Below are 13,873 nucleotides of genomic sequence, written 5' to 3'. Positions count from 1 at the left end.
TTACGGTCTCGTCTGGCTCGCCCCGCCCTGCCGCCACGCCCCCCCTCCCGAAGCTACTGGGAATTGCAGTTCTTTGAGCCCGTTTTCTCCCCGACCGGCCCGCCGGGCCCGGGCGATCCGTCATGCTCTGCGCCACCAGCCGCCTCCTAGCGGCCCGGACGGCGACCGCGCTCCCCGCCCAGCCCAGAGGCGGGGGCCCCGGGGCCCGCTGCCGGCGCAGGGAACTACATTTCCCAGGGCACCCCGAGGTGCCCCTGGGTGACTTCTTGGCGGGGCGGCTCGCAAGATCGAGCGTGTTGGCGAGCCGGAGGGCGATCCTGAGGAGGGGCAGGATGCCGCCGGCGGTGGGCGAAGGCTCGGCAAGGTCCGAGCTGCGTCCCCGGCGGGGCCGCTGTGGGCACCAGGTTACTAGGGCTGTGGGCCCGGACGTGGCCGCGGCGGCTGCAGCGCGGAGCCCCAAACGGCCTGCTCGGGGCTCGCGGCGCTTCGAGGCAGCCGGCCGGTGGGCCCTGCTGGCTCTGGTGACGCTGCTGTCCTTCGCCACCCGCTTCCACCGTCTGGACGAGCCGCCGCACATCTGGTGAGTGACAGGAGGGACTCGGTGGGTCCCATGGCAACCGGGTGGGAGTGATGCGCCCTCTGATTGGCCCGGGGGCATAGAGGGGGCGGGAAACACAGGAGGAGGGGCGGGACTGCGCTGGAGGTGAAACATGTTGCTAGAAGTTGCTTTCCGCCAGGTGCAGATTCCGTGAGACCAGTCGTTTTTGCTCCGGTGGGTAGCAGTGGGATTCCTTAGGATCCGAGGAAGCAGTCTCTCAGATTGTGGCTTTGACCTTCCAAGGAGAATTGGAAATTCTTAGTACAGAATTTCCTAAGGCCTGAGTTCCTAATCTGCAGGATTTCCAGGCATCAGGGGAGGTGAAAATCATCCTTGGGAGCAGGGACAGTTTGTGTGTCCAGAGATGGTGACAAGGGAAGCAGGTCTGGGGTCATCTTGTGAGGAGAGACTTGTTTTCTTAAAGGTTTTATTTTATAGGACTCAGATTTCATGCGATAAGCGTAAAAAGTCTCCAGCTAGAAGGAGGAAAAGTTTTGCACAATCTGAAAATAGTTAATTTGTTTAGCCAACAAGTGATAACATGTTTTGTCAGTATCCCTGACCAGAAAGTTAGTGTAGGGGATGTTAGAAATGGAAATCCTTGACCAAAAAGCAAGCCAGCTAAAAAACTATCTGAGCTGACCTGCTTGGAAGTGAATAAATTAGCTTGTTATTGTTTCATGAGTGCTGGCAGAAGACAGGAGACTCATGGGTCAGAGACAAAGGACTCATTACTCACAGGGCAGGAAGCAGGATGAATATCAGCGAACCGGATTAAGTTTGAATCTCCCCTCCCTCCCCTACCCCGCTGATCTGGAGTTGTTAGAGGGAGAGAAAGATCATGTCCAGGAATAGTCCAGGAAGAATCTAAAGTTTTAAAAATGTAGGTTTATATAATCCTCCACCTCTTTCGTCCTGATCATTACCCAGTTGGTGGCCAAGAGGAGACGAACCCTTTCTGGTGATGACTGCATTAGGTGACCAAACTGCTTTACCAAGGTGTGTGAACCAGGAGGAGGTGAGGGAAGTAGAGTGAGAAATCATTTTGAGAAGATTGTTCCATGCTTAACAATATCAAATGCCTTTGGAGGGTAGGGAGTGTGGAATGTCATCAGATACTTAGACTGTTGGCTCATTATTATGTGGCCATTGGGGGAAAAAAGTGCGCTATTGTCAAACTGTAGATGGTTTGGAATGACATGGTTTAGTTTCAAGTGCTGCAGTGACATATGTGGAGTCAGATGATTGGACTGGAACAGCATCATCAACAATTTAACCTGAAAATGTGTCAGTAGCAATGAGGTACCAATGATAGCCAGGAGAGGGGAACAAAGTCCTAATATGGTCAGTTTCCTGTAGCAGGCAGCGCCAGTGCCCCATTGTGGCCTCCTTTATTACAGGATAAATTGGCCAACTTTTGGCAGGAGTCACGAGTCACCACAATTTCTGCTTCAGAAACCTATAGTCCTTTACTTTGTGCCCAGTCCATGATGGTAGATGTGTTTCCACGCATGGAGCATTGATGAATCAAGGTGGCAATGGCAGTAGCATGGTTGGTACAAGCTTGATCTGCAGCTTGATTTCAGTTAGTCTTATCAGAATACTGACCTTTACGGTGGGCATCTATATGAGTGATCCAGATTGTCCCATTGACAGGCAGCCATGATTTTTTTGCCACAGGTCTTGGCTCTGAAGAGGGGTGATTTACATTTCTCAGTATATAGTCCTATAGGTGGTACACCAGAAGCTAGGCTCATGGCAAAAGTCCACGAGCCAATAAAAATAGAACTTGTCTGTTTCTCAGGAATATTGTGTAAGGCAAGGGTGATGACTTTCAATTCAGCCGGTTATGTCCATCAACCCATATTGCAGTTGGCCTTCCCGAGTTGTCACTGGGACTGGATGATTGCTGCTGCCCAGTGGACGCTATCAGTGAACCAGGCATAAATCTTGAGAGAAACCTCTGTGAATCAAGGCTCCACTGAGCCAGTGGTTTTGCTTCAGGTGGCAGAGTGGAAGATAGTTTCTCCCAAAGTGGGAGCTCCCACCTCGTATAAAGTCAAGATGCCTCTAGGGCCAGGCCAGCTATATCACTTCCATTTGACCAGCAAGCCTTATTGAGCCTTTTTGTTGGCCTTATATTCCAAGTTGACTCACCCCAAAGTGGCAATATCAAGTCAAAGAGTCCTAAGGCCTTCATCCAATAGGCACTCAGTTTCAATAAAAGATTAGTAGCAGGATTGATAGCTGTCCTTTTAAAAGAAGTGTGTGCTTGGTACCTGCGTCCAGCAGATGGCGTTGTTATCCTGGATCATGGCCTCTCTTGACTCCAACGGCCATTATGTCTTCAAGGCTGTGATTTCCCTTTCTCTTCTTGGAATTTATGTTATTTCTCCTGGACCACATGGCAGTCCCTGATGGCATAATCGTCTTTGCCAGCATACATTCCACAGTGGGAGCCACAACAGTAGTACAAGGGCCCTACCCACAAGGTTATTTTACCTTCCCTTCCCCACTGGGAGCTTGGCTCAAACCTATCAGTTGAATTTGGGTGCTTTCCCCTCCTTGAATTTATGAGTCTAACAGGCCTGCATCAGTAACTACAATGGCAGCCATCCAGAGATTATGCCATTCCCCAGTGTGGAGTGCTGGATGCAGGGGATGGGAGGAAGCTTTTTTCTTTCCTTTAGCTCCTCCATGGGCGTGGCACCCCTTCTTTCCAGCGTGCTTCCGTGTGTCAGTGTACTTCCGTGGTAAGCCCCTGGGCTTAAGGGCCTTTTTCTTTCAGTCCCTGTACACACTGCTAGGGCTCTCCCTGCAGTCCTCAGCACCTCTGGTAACCCCTGTATCTAGCAGATTGTCCCTGCTCCCTGCCATGAAATTGAGTGAGCTGGAGATGTGGGTCCCTGCCCTGAGTTTGAGTCCCTCTTTTCTCTGGAGTTCCCCAGCATACTAGGATGCATGTGTGTGGCCTTCAGGCCCCTTTAGGGACAGGGAAACCTTGGCCCCCGCCTTTAATCATCTTACTCCTTTAAACACAGCTGAGATTGGGGGGGGGAGGGATCATGGGACAGAGGGAGAGAGTGGCCGTGAGCAACTAAGCAAGTCACATTTCCTTTTGTCCTGAGCACACAGCTCACCCAGGGACTTTTCAATGTTTTCATTTTGCCCAAAGTTCTGTATTGAATAGCAAGGTCCTCACTGCTGGCATCATTTATGTAAACTTTGGCGACTCCTTGATTTAGCAGCCACCTCCATACTGCCTTTTGGCTAGGGCTGCTAGGCTTGCTGCCCCACTGTTAGGATGACATCTCTTTCTGGTTTTACCCAGGAGAGAGAGAGCAGTAACCAAGGCAGCATTCAAACTGTTTCTTTCTCCATTCAGCCTCATTAATAGGTAGGACAGAGGGAGACTCTTACTATCTTCCTTGCGCACCACTCGGGCAAGGGCTTTCACTTACCAGATTCCATCCCCAGCTTATTGTCCTTTCTCTTACAGGAAGGTATGTCTCAGCATCCTATGCTTGTGACCACAAACTGTCAGGGTCTGGGATTTTATTTTACCCAACTTGCAAACTAGTAAGTTAGCCTGTCACTGCTTTATGGATGCTGGCAAATGACAAAGTACTGAGTCAGAGACTTGGACTTTATTTCTCGTGGCACAGCAAGCAGGGTGAGCATCAGCATGTTGGCCTCAGTTCCTCTTGCCCCCGAAGTCCCATGTGATGCCCTGGGTCTGAATGAATGCCTGCATGTGCAGGGCGTTGTATTATAGCTGAGGGATATCGAGCTTGGGGAAGCCACTGTTATATAATAAGCAGTAAACAAGAATGCTCTCTGTCCCAGGGGGAGATCTAACTCTTCCCTCAAGGTTGTTTTCTGCAAACATAACCCTGAGAACTGGCCTGAGTAAAGTGGCCAGGACCTTGCGTTCTTGGCATACCCTGCAAGGTCTGCAGGAACAAGAGAGAGCCAGGAAGGATTGTCTCTCCCAACACAAACACAATAAAAGCTGAGAAGAAATATGAATGTTACTACTAGTTTTACTTGGGAAATTTTTGAAGTAAAAATCTCGTATGTTTCCAAAAAGACCTCAAAAGTAACCACAAGTGTTGGGACAGTTTAAATAATGCCCAGTTGGGACAGTTTAAATGTGTGGGACTTTATAGTCTACAGAGTTCTTTCACATTTCTTTTTTTTAATTGAGTCCTAATGCTTCCCTGTGAAGGGCACATGGCAGATATTTTTGTTGTCTTCATTGTGTAGACAAGAACAGAGATCCAGAGAGGGTGACTTTGGCAGGTTGATCCATTAGTAAGTGGTGGAGCTGGGACTGATCTCTCTTCTTTCTGCAAATCTATTTTGTCACACTGCTTGGGAATTATTTCTTTCTTTGACATCACCATGCCACTGTCCTCACTTTCTGTCAAGCAGAGTGTTTAGCAGATAGTGGACACAGAAGTAGATTTACTGTTCTGCCTATTTATTGGACCCACTAATTAAAGGGAAAAAAAGAACCCTACATTTTGGGGAAAAGCATTTTCTGCCCTAATGTTGCAGGTTGGTAATAATTGCTTATGGAAGCTGACCTGGAGATGGCTAGTCACTAGAAAGCAACTGCTCTTCTGAACTGCGGGAGGGACTGACAGAAGTGGCCAGGCTGTACTGGATAACCAGGCTGCTGCCGTCAAGTCTTTGTGTAGGATGTGAAAAGGTTTATGTGGTTGTATGGAAGAACAAGATTTTTGTGTTGTGTTTAACAGCTTAGGTATTAGAATCACTTATTTACTTGCAAAACAATTTATGCAATAAGGATAGCTTCTAGATAGGCTCTTAACTCAATTTTTATATACTGATTAGTTCATTATAATAAGCTCAGTGAGTTCGGTGTCAACAGGTTAATTATCACAAGGTTAATGAGCAAAATTAGACCCCTGTGACAACCGTAATTTGTAGGCGCTTCCTGATCTGTAGCCCATGGTGTAGTTTATAATAGCAGTAGTAGTCTACGTTCTACTAGCAGAAGTAGTGTCAGGGTCAGAATGTAACAGATTTGAAAGAGACTCTTACTACAAACCTTTCTATATTATAGAAAAACTCTGCTCTTTTAAAAGAAATAGAAACTCAAGCTACAGAATATAGATTTCACTTAAATTTATAACTGGTTGGAATGTATTTGCTAACCTTTCTCATCTATCTAAATGAAAGTTAACAATCAGCCTGATGGGAACGCCTGGGTGGCTCAGTTGGTTAACTGCCTTCACCTCAGGTCGTGATCCCAGGTCAGAGTCCTGGGATCGAGTTCCGCATTGGGCTCTTTGCTCAGTGGGGAGCCTGCTTCTCCCTCTGCCTGCCGCTCCCCCTGCTTCTGTTCTCTCTCCCTCTCGCTCTCTCTCTGACAAATAAATATGTAAAATCTTAAAAGAAATAAAAAACAATCAGCCTGATGTCTTGCTTCCTCAAATCACTTGTGTCCAAAAAAAATTTTTTTTTTAAGTAAACTCTACCCCCAATGTGGGACTCAAGCTCATGGCCCCTTGGGTGGCTCAGTTGGTTAAGCATGGGACTCTTGGTTTTGGCTCAGGTCATGATGTCAGGGTTGTGAGATTGAGCCACATGTGGGGTTCCACACTCAGTGGGAGTCTGCTTGAGCATTCTCTCTCTCCCTCTGCCTCCCCCCCATCCCTCCCCCAGCTCTCGTGCACACATGTGCTCTCTCTCAAATAAACAAATAAATAAAAAAAGAAAACCTCAGAACTCACAATCCCAGGATCAAGAGTTGCATAATCTACCAACTGAGCCAGCCAGATGCCCCAATGCGTCAATGATTTTTTAATCCAAATTTTCTGATTAATTGCTTGAAACTTATAGTCTTTGGTTGTTGTTTTTTATATAAAGATTTTATTTATTTATTTGAGGTAGCACAAGCAGGGGGAGGGGCAGAGGGAGACAGAGAAACAAACTCCCCACTGAGCATGGAGCCTGACCCAGGGCTTGATCCCAGGATTCTGAGATCATGAGCTGAGCCAAAGGCAGACACTTAACTGACAGAGCCACCCACGTGCCCCATAGTCTTCGGTTTTCACTGTAATTTTAACCATGTTTTATTATGGCTATTTGGATTGCATGATAATTTATTTATTTTTACGATTTTATTTATTTGAGAGAATGAGAGAGAAAGAGAGAGAGAGAGAGAGCACAGCAGGGGGAGGGGCAGAAGGAGAGGAACAAGCAGACTCAAGCAGGGAGTCCGATGTGGGGCTTGATCCCAGGACCCCAGGATCATGACCTGCCCTGAAGGCAGATGCTTAACGGACTGAGCCACCCAGGTGCCCCAGATTGTATAATAATTTAAAAATTCTCATTTCTCTTTCTGTTTTTCCTTCAGTTGGGATGAGACTCACTTTGGAAAAATGGGAAGCTATTATATCAACCGCACCTTTTTCTTTGATGTGCACCCACCTCTGGGAAAGGTGAGTAATGTGGTGACTGAAAGCTCTCTTCAAAGAGTTGGAGCAAAGTCTCAATGTTGGATTTAAATCTTGGGCTTGTGGAAAGAAATCCATGACATTTCAGGCCAGCTGCTTATGTGGAAAATCTTTGATGTTTTGAGGAGTTCTCTGGGCCCAGAAATGGAGAGGGAGTCCATCAACCAATGGATGGATATACAAAATATGGTATAGCTATATGATGGAATATTATTCAGCCATAAAAAAGGAATGAAGTGTTGCTACATGCTACAGCAAGGATGAATCTTGTAAACATTATGCTGAGTGAAAGATGTCAGATACAAAAGGCCACATAGTACATGATTCCATTTATATGAAATGTCCAGAATAGGCAAATCCATAGAAACAGAAACTAGATTAGTAGTGGCCAGGTCTGGAGTGATTGCAAATGGGCAGGGGATTTCTTTTGGGGTGATGAAATGTTCTGGAATTAGGTAGAGGTCATGGTGGCACAACCTTGTGAATATTCTAAAAACCACTGAATTGTACACTTTATAATGGTGAATCTTATGGTATATGAATTTTATCTCAATTCAAATAAGTAGTGGAGAGAAGGAATATGTTGCATAAAGCAGAGATTGCTGGGAAGAGCTGAGAAGAGCAAAATTCCTTTCGCCTTCCCGCTCCCAGCAGGCACATTCTTTGACCTGTACCTCTCACATGTTTTACAATGAGAAATCCCACAGTGAGAATTCATTTTACTCCCCTAAAAACAACGACCTCTGAGAAGGCTCATGGATCAGCCCTTTCTTCCTAACTGGAGGCTGAGATCTTTGGCACCAAGGGGACAAGAATTGTTCTGTTAGGAGTGGGGTCATGATCCTGGAACGTGGAGTACTTGGGGATGAAGGCAGAGGTGATGGGAGGCAGGGGTGGCAGTCCGTGAATGGTGGGCTTAGGGGCACGAGAGCGTTGGGTAGGGACCAGAGAGGGTTGGAGAGGGAGGTGGGATAGTGACCTATTTCAAAATTAGTTCTGAGCCCAGAGCTGGAGTAGAAAATATTATGCCTCTTCCTGTCTTCTTTATAAGCTAATAGCAATAAAAATCAGAACAATTGAAAACTTAATCTGTTCTAGTCACTTTTGGTGATTATCTTATATAATCCTCAGAATAACTTATGAAGTAGGTACTGTTGTATCCCCATTTTGCCAATGGGGAAACTGGGGCACAGAGAGGAAAAGAAGTTTGCCATAAGGAAGAAAGTCAGTGAGTGGCAGACTCAGGGGTCAGGCTGGTTCAACGTCTACTCTCTTAACCCTTATGGCACACTGCCTTATGATACTTGCCCTGCCCCACCACTTGGATGGTATCTGTCAACTACCGTAGGAATAAGCAATACAATGTGTTGAATGTTTGCACTGGGCTAACCTGGGAACCAGATCCCCTGGTGGAGGAGATTTTTTTTTTTCCTAGGGAACCCAGCCCAGTCTTTCAGCTGGGGCCTGCCTGTCCGTGTTTGGAGTCCCCGAGTGCTCGGCACAGTGGAGACGTGCATGTGGAGCACTGGCTGATTTGTTTTTACCTAGGCCTCCCCTGGCTCACATCTGGTCCCTGTGGGCAGGGAGAAATGTGAGGTTTCTTTCTGAAGCTGCCCCTGGGGAGTTCAGTCCGTCTGCCCCCCTCATTTGTCTGCTGACGGTCCTGTGCTCTACCTGGTTGAAAGAGAGTGATGAACACAGTAGCTTTCACAGGTTCTAAGGCCAAGCCAGTCAAAGAATCAGAAAGCCCCTTGAAGTTGTGAATGGGAGGTTTTCTCCTGCAGTACTGAGGCTGCTGGCTGTCCCTCCACGCCAGCCCCCGTAGAAATGCCTGCGCAGAGTGAAACATTTGATCAGCACAGAAGGAGGTCAAAGGTCAAGAGCTACCTCTCCCCACATTTCTATTAGTTTCTTATATATGTTTTCTTAGAAATTCTTTACACAGGGCGCCAGCGTGGCTCAGTTGGTTAAGCATCTGCCTTTGGCTCAGGTCATGATTCCCGCGTCCTGGGATTGAGTCCCACGTCAGGCTTCCTGCTCAGCAGGGAGCCTGCTTCTCCATCTGCCTTTTGCTCTGCCTACTTGTACTCGTGCTTGCTCTCTATCTCTCTCTCTGTCAAATGAATAAATAAAATCTTAAAAAAAATTCTTTATACAGGGCACCTGGGTGGCTCAGTCGGTTAAGCGTCTGCCTTTGGCTCAGGTCGCGATCCCAGGATCCTGGGGTCCCACATTGGACTGTTTGCTCAGTGCAGAGCCTGCTTCTTCCTCTGCCCCTTCCCCCACTCATGCTCGAGCTCCCTCTCTCTCTCCCTCTGACAAATAAATAAATAAAATCTTAAAAAAAAAAAGAAATTCTTTATACAGATATGTGATTATATTTATAGACGTGCACGTGAACAGCTTATATATACAAATAGGACCAGACTAAAATTGTTCAGCAACGTTTATTTTAAACGTGATCTATAGTAACTTCTTTCCACATTAGCACGTAAAAATGTACTCCATTTAAAAAAATGTATTGTATTTTATTTATTACTATTTTAATTTGCATAGTTGACAGACGATGTTATATTAGTTTCAGGTATACAACATGGTGATTTGATAAGTTTATATGTTACGCTGTGCTCAGTGCAAGTGTAGCTGCCATCTGTCCTGTTACATCGCTACTACGATATCACTGACTGTAGTCCTTATGCTGTGCTTTTTATTTCCGTGACTTACTCATTCCATAAATGGAAGCCTGTATCTCTTACTCCCCTTCACCCATGTTGCCCATCCCCCACCCCTTTCCCTCTAGCAACTACAGTTTGTACTCAATATTTATAGTTCTGATTCTGTTTTTGCTTGTTCTTTTTTTTTTAATATTCCATTTATGAGTGGAATCATACGGTGTTTGTCTTTCTCAGTCTGGCTTAGCATAATACCCTCTAGGTCCATCCAGGCTGTCTCAAATAGCATGATCTCATCCTTTTTTATGACTTGTATGCCATTCATTTTAATGGCTATATATTATTCCATTATACAGATGTGTCATAAATTATTTTACTCATCTTTAATTGGTGGACATTTATGTTAATTTCCGTTTTCAGCTATTACAAAAGATTTTGCAGTGAACATCCTTGTACATTTATCTTTTCATAGTTGTGCAGGTGTATCTAAAAGGTTCTTAGCAGCCAAACTAAAGAGTCAAAGGATATACACATTTAAATTTGTGTTAGATTTTTTCTGCAAAATATAAAATGTATTAAAAAAGTTTATCTGCAAAAATATTGAGTAATATATATTCCCACCAACAGTGTATGAGGGTTCTTGCTTCCCCCACACCATTGCCAGCACTGGTATGATAATACTTTCAAAACTTTGCCAATGTGAGAATAAGAAATGGTGGGTCACTGTTTTCATTTGCATGTCTTTATGAGTTGGGTTGAACATTTTCTTCATATTAGCCATTATTATTTTGTTGCCTATGAATTTGCCTGTTATTCTAGTAGGTTCCTTTTCTTATTGATTTGAATGAGTTTGTTAGGAAATTAGCTCAGGGCTACTTTTAACCTTCAGGGAACCAAGAGGGAACTGAATTTCAAGTACCTGGTAAGGGCTCGGCAGAGTGCCAGGTGTTTGACATACTACATAGTCTCTGATCCTCACAGCCCTCCCCGCGCTGCAAGGGAGATTTTATTACTTGTAGCTCAGACATATTAAGTATTGTCCGCAGAGAGCTGAGATGCAAACCATCAGTGCATTTCTTCAGTCTACCAGACCAGCCAAGCAGTCTGGGAATTTAAACCAGCACCAGGCCAATTTGTCCTCTGAGATCCCAGGTGGGAAGGGGCATGCATTTGTTTGTCACCTGTCAGTTTTTGTTCATCTAGGTATTTGGATGACTCTTTCTTTTCAGTACCTTCTCTTACTTTATGTTAAAGTAGTTACATTAATTTCTGAGCCTTAGGATTCCTTTTTTTTTTTTAACAAGGCTTAATAATCATTTACTGTTGAATTTTGGCCTCTATTCCTTGAAACTATAAAGAGTGACTGGTTAGAGCTACTTATAATAAAAAGTGAGCTGGTTCATGGTCCAAACCTAAGGCCCACAGCAGTGCTGCATGGAGGGGCTTTTTTCTTTTTTTTAAAGATTTTATTTTATTCATTTGACACAGACAGAGAGAGAGCACAAGCAGGGGCAGGGGCAAGGGAGAAGCAGACTCCCCACTGAGCAGGGAGCCCGACTCGGGACTTGATCCTAGGACCCCGAGACCATGACCCGAGTCAAAGGCAGACACTTAACCGCCTGAGCCACCCAGGTGCCCAGGCGCCCCTTAATACAGGCAGTATATTCTGTCCCTCTACACAGCTTAACTGGAGCACAGAGGTCCGGCTAGGGCAGCCTGGGCCTGTTAAAAATGCTTGGTATTTGCTGACAGTTTTTATGGCTTAGCAGCTTCTGGTTGCTTGTGTGGAAAAGCAACTTCTACACTGTAAAAAGATGGAGAGATAGAAGTGAAGAAGCTGATCTTCTTGAACGTTTTGAAGGACTCACAAATCTCAGTCTTAGTTTAATAGTTGATTTGTTCTGGTTTGAAATGTGCCACGGTTGCCCTCCTTTGAAATATTGGAAATAGGAGAAACTGGTCTCTGGCCTCTTGGTATTTTTTTCCACTGGGACTTTTCTCCTCTGGGGAAATGTGTCTGTCTTAGCATTCTTTTTCCCCACTTTCTTCCCTTCCTCCTGTTTCTGGTGTGGAACTCCTTGGCCACTTTTCTTCCTCCTCATTCTGACTTGGAACCTCATCTTCCTTTCAGAGGGTCAGTATCCCAGGAATCAGCCCCTGCACACGGCCTCCCCCATGGGCTGTCATGTTTTATTTCTTAGCAAATGAAAGAAGGTGAATGAGAGAGCCCTTCCTGGCCCTGCCCTTCAAATTGTGGGATTTTTTCTTCCTAAGTGTTCAGTCTGCACTATTCCCATGAACTTGGCCGTAACACAAGGGAGGATTTGTTTCAAGAAAAGAGCTCTGTAGACAAAAGATTCTTTGCTCTGCAACAGCTGCAGGGGAAAATGTCACATTGGCAACTCCTATGGACAGTTACCAAGGGAAGCCGAAGTCTGGGTGCAGCTGGAGGGAAGTTCAGGGGATAGAGGAATCTTAAAGATCTCTCATCATCTTTTTGTTTGTTCTCCTTCTCTCCTCAGATGCTGATAGGTCTTGCTGGCTACCTGAGTGGGTATGATGGGACTTTTTTGTTCCAGAAGCCTGGGGACAAATATGAGCATCACAACTACATGGGAATGAGAGGAGTAAGGCTTCCTGACTTGCTCTAGACTGAACCCTGGGTTCATACTCAGTCAGAACTTATAGTTGGAAGCCCTGGAGTGGTGGCAGGTGTAGACAAAGGGACTTTGGGTGGCAGTGGGAGGGGAGGATGATTGGACCCACATCATGTAGTAGAGATTTAGGTGGAGAGATTCAGAACTAGGGTGGGCAAGAAGGGGAGGGGAAGCCACATATAATACAGAGATTTCACGGGTAGGAGAAAGCACACACTGTCACCTATTGCCGAGCCCGTGTGAGGCTTCAGACTTTGGGTTGGAGAGTAACCTAGGACCCAGGCAGCCAGGAGTCTCCTACAGTCCCGACATTGGCCTCGGCACATTGGCAAGTCATTCCTCTCCACGGCCACAACTGCTAGAGTATTGCCTACCTCTGAGGGCCCCTGTTAAGATTTCAGTATCCCATATTCCTGACACCAGCTCTCTGCTTCTTTCCCCATGAAGGTTTCAGGCACCCAAAAGGGATTTTCCAGTCTTGTAGAGGGGGCTGTGTGTTTGCCCTGAGTCACAGCACCAGCCTTGACGGAGCATCGCCAGGCTTAAGTACCCAACCCTATGGGACCCCTTATCTGTAGCTAAATGAAACCTGCAAAATCTGACTTCGGACACAGAGCTCTCAGGGCAGGTTGATGCATTTACAAGCTCCTTTCCTTAAGAAGGAATGTTGTGTGCTTATGTGCGCTAATCATTGGGTGATTTGCATGGTCATATTATACTGTATTAAATAAGGATTGCCCCAACCCTCGAGTTCATATTCCTAAGTGGTTCTGCATCTTCCTAATGACTTTTGAATATCACATAGCATATGTAATTGGATAGAGGCTGACTTACTGTGGGCTTGATGTAGAAATCGAGAAGGCCAAGTATAACAGCCTTGTTCTCTTTCACACTAGGACCCATTGCTTTCAGTTGACAAAAAGTGACAACTCAAATGTGAGAATTTCCATTTCTCTGGGCTTGTCTATTAACTTTTGATGGACAGGGTAGGGAGGTACAGAGAGAGCTGGTGGTTCCAAACAAAAAACAAAACAAAACACAACTGTCCACATACTGAAGTGTTAGATTTTTTTCCCCCCGGAATCAAAATGCAACCTGTAGATAAAAGAATGATTTCTAGTGTGATTGAAGAAAAGAACCAAGGGAAAAATAACAGAAATAATATTAGAATTCTCTAGAATATTAAAACAACATAGAGAGGTCTTTCTCTACTTGTACCCACAGTTTTGTAATAGAAGCTAATGTTTATTGAGTACTTTGTGTGTGCTAATAAAACTAGATGACTTAATCTCCAGAGAAACCCTCTGAGGCAGGAACTCTAATTTTTCATATGACACAGACGGGGAGGCTGAGATTCAGAGATGTACTATTTTAGGGTCACAGCTAGCAGTTGATGGGGCAGTCCCACCTCAGAGTCCCCTACTTGAAACCATATGCCATCCTGCGCACACCTCCGTG

General features: G+C 45.5%; 1 protein-coding gene across 4 annotated transcripts in view; it reads left to right on the top strand.

The window, feature by feature from the left end:
• Positions 1-27: 27 nt before the first annotated feature.
• POMT2 (protein O-mannosyltransferase 2) overlaps positions 28-13,873 on the top strand; it is a 40,609-nt gene continuing 26,763 nt past the window's right edge. The window contains exons 1-3 of one of the 4 annotated variants that reach the window (XM_045807744.2): positions 28-580; positions 6,987-7,071; positions 12,281-12,385. In XM_045807744.2, the coding sequence (XP_045663700.1) occupies positions 123-580; positions 6,987-7,071; positions 12,281-12,385 (648 nt within the window). In that variant the 5' untranslated portion in view covers positions 28-122. Of the gene's footprint in view, positions 581-705; positions 773-6,986; positions 7,072-12,280; positions 12,386-13,873 lie in introns of those variants that run through there. The other 3 variants (XM_087856148.1, XM_087856149.1, XM_087856150.1) reach the window with 3 other exon arrangements.

The sequence above is a fragment of the Ursus americanus genome, chromosome 26, assembly GCF_024610735.1.
Source record: "Ursus americanus isolate L20-20 chromosome 26, mUrsAme1.1.p, whole genome shotgun sequence".
NCBI lineage: Eukaryota > Metazoa > Chordata > Mammalia > Carnivora > Ursidae > Ursus > Ursus americanus.
The sequence above is the reverse complement of the archived record's forward strand: the minus strand, read 5'-3'. Positions and strand labels throughout refer to the sequence as shown.